At 46.4% G+C, this 1250-nt stretch overlaps 1 protein-coding gene across 1 annotated transcript in view; it reads left to right on the top strand.

Annotated features, from left to right (window-relative positions):
- Positions 1–1250, top strand: part of LOC109920358 (testin-2-like) — a 32355-nt gene that overhangs the window by 1012 nt on the left and 30093 nt on the right. Inside the window, exon 2 of the mRNA XM_048614170.1 lies at positions 797–919. Coding sequence (XP_048470127.1) covers positions 797–919 — 123 coding nt within the window. The remainder of the gene's footprint in view (positions 1–796; positions 920–1250) is intronic.

The raw sequence follows: 1250 nt of genomic DNA, 5'->3' as shown, positions 1-1250 counted from the left end.
GTGAGATTTCTGCCCCACTAGAACTGGAAGTTCGAACTGAGACAACTATCAAACAGAGATTGGTGTCTCTCATTGCACTGGGGGTGCCAGAGGGAGTGGTGGTCACTGCTGGTACCGCAGTAGGGAGATGAGGTGCTGAGCTGTGGTGCATTGGAACTTGATAAATGTTCAGGGTGATGAAGGTGGGGTTAACGTTTGAGAGGCCATGGCAGGAGGACAACTTGGAGGGTGACACATTGAGAGAAACCTCCAATCAGTCCAAGGGGGCCTGTTAATCAGAGATAACTTTCTGCCCACCATCAGTCTTCTGGATTGGCACGTTGGAGTGGGCTTCCCCTGCACTAAGGTGATGAGATTCCAAATTGGATATTAATTGGAATTGGCCCCAGTCGCCCTACTGCTGCAGGGACCACCCAATGTTAGCATCACAGCTGGAGTAATTGTGCCTGGGTTGGGGTATGAGGACAGGCCACCTGCTGGATCATTGTGCCACCCACCTTCAAACCCATCACTGAGGGGGCATTAAACCAGACCCTCTGATCCATCTGTTTATTCCTCCAATTGCAGTGTCACTGAGACAGTGACACTAGATCAAATGGGTTTTGCTCTCTGAATGGGTGGGGAGAGGAGAGGAGGGGAGAGGAAGGGACTGACTGCTACTTTTCAGAACTGGTTGGGAGGATTGAAACACAACTGCAAAATGTTATTTCAGGTTTCTCAAAGGGGCTATTAAAGCGACTGTATAATTTTATGAATGAAAGATGCTGGAGCTGATTGGCTTAATGTCTTTATTCAGGATGAAGAGATCGACAGGAGAATGGTATGGGAGGACAATATGAGATACATCGAACAACACAACCTGGAGCATTCGATGGGGAAACACACATTTACTGTGGGAATGAACCAGTTTGGAGATCTGGTATGTACAAGACGTTTCATCTGGGATCTGTTCACTGCTAGTCATTGTGAAATTGTGAAGCTGGTATAAGGTTATAATAAGAACCAGGAGCAGGAGTTGGCCACTTAGTCCCTCAAGCTGACTCTATCGTTCAGCATACTCAATGACTGACTGGATTGTGATCTTACTCCATTTTCCTGATTCCTTCTTCCCCACTCCACGCTTCTATAACCCAGAACTCCTTTGGAAATCAAAAATCCATCTTTCTCCAACTTGAATGTATTCAATGACTCTAGCCTCCATTGCTCTCTCTCTCTTTCTCATGCACACTTTCTTTCTCAATGGAATAGTT

The sequence above is a fragment of the Rhincodon typus genome, chromosome 29, assembly GCF_021869965.1.
Source record: "Rhincodon typus isolate 14 chromosome 29, sRhiTyp1.1, whole genome shotgun sequence".
In the NCBI taxonomy this organism is placed as follows: domain Eukaryota; kingdom Metazoa; phylum Chordata; class Chondrichthyes; order Orectolobiformes; family Rhincodontidae; genus Rhincodon; species Rhincodon typus.
This window is presented reverse-complemented; position numbering and strand designations above follow the sequence as displayed.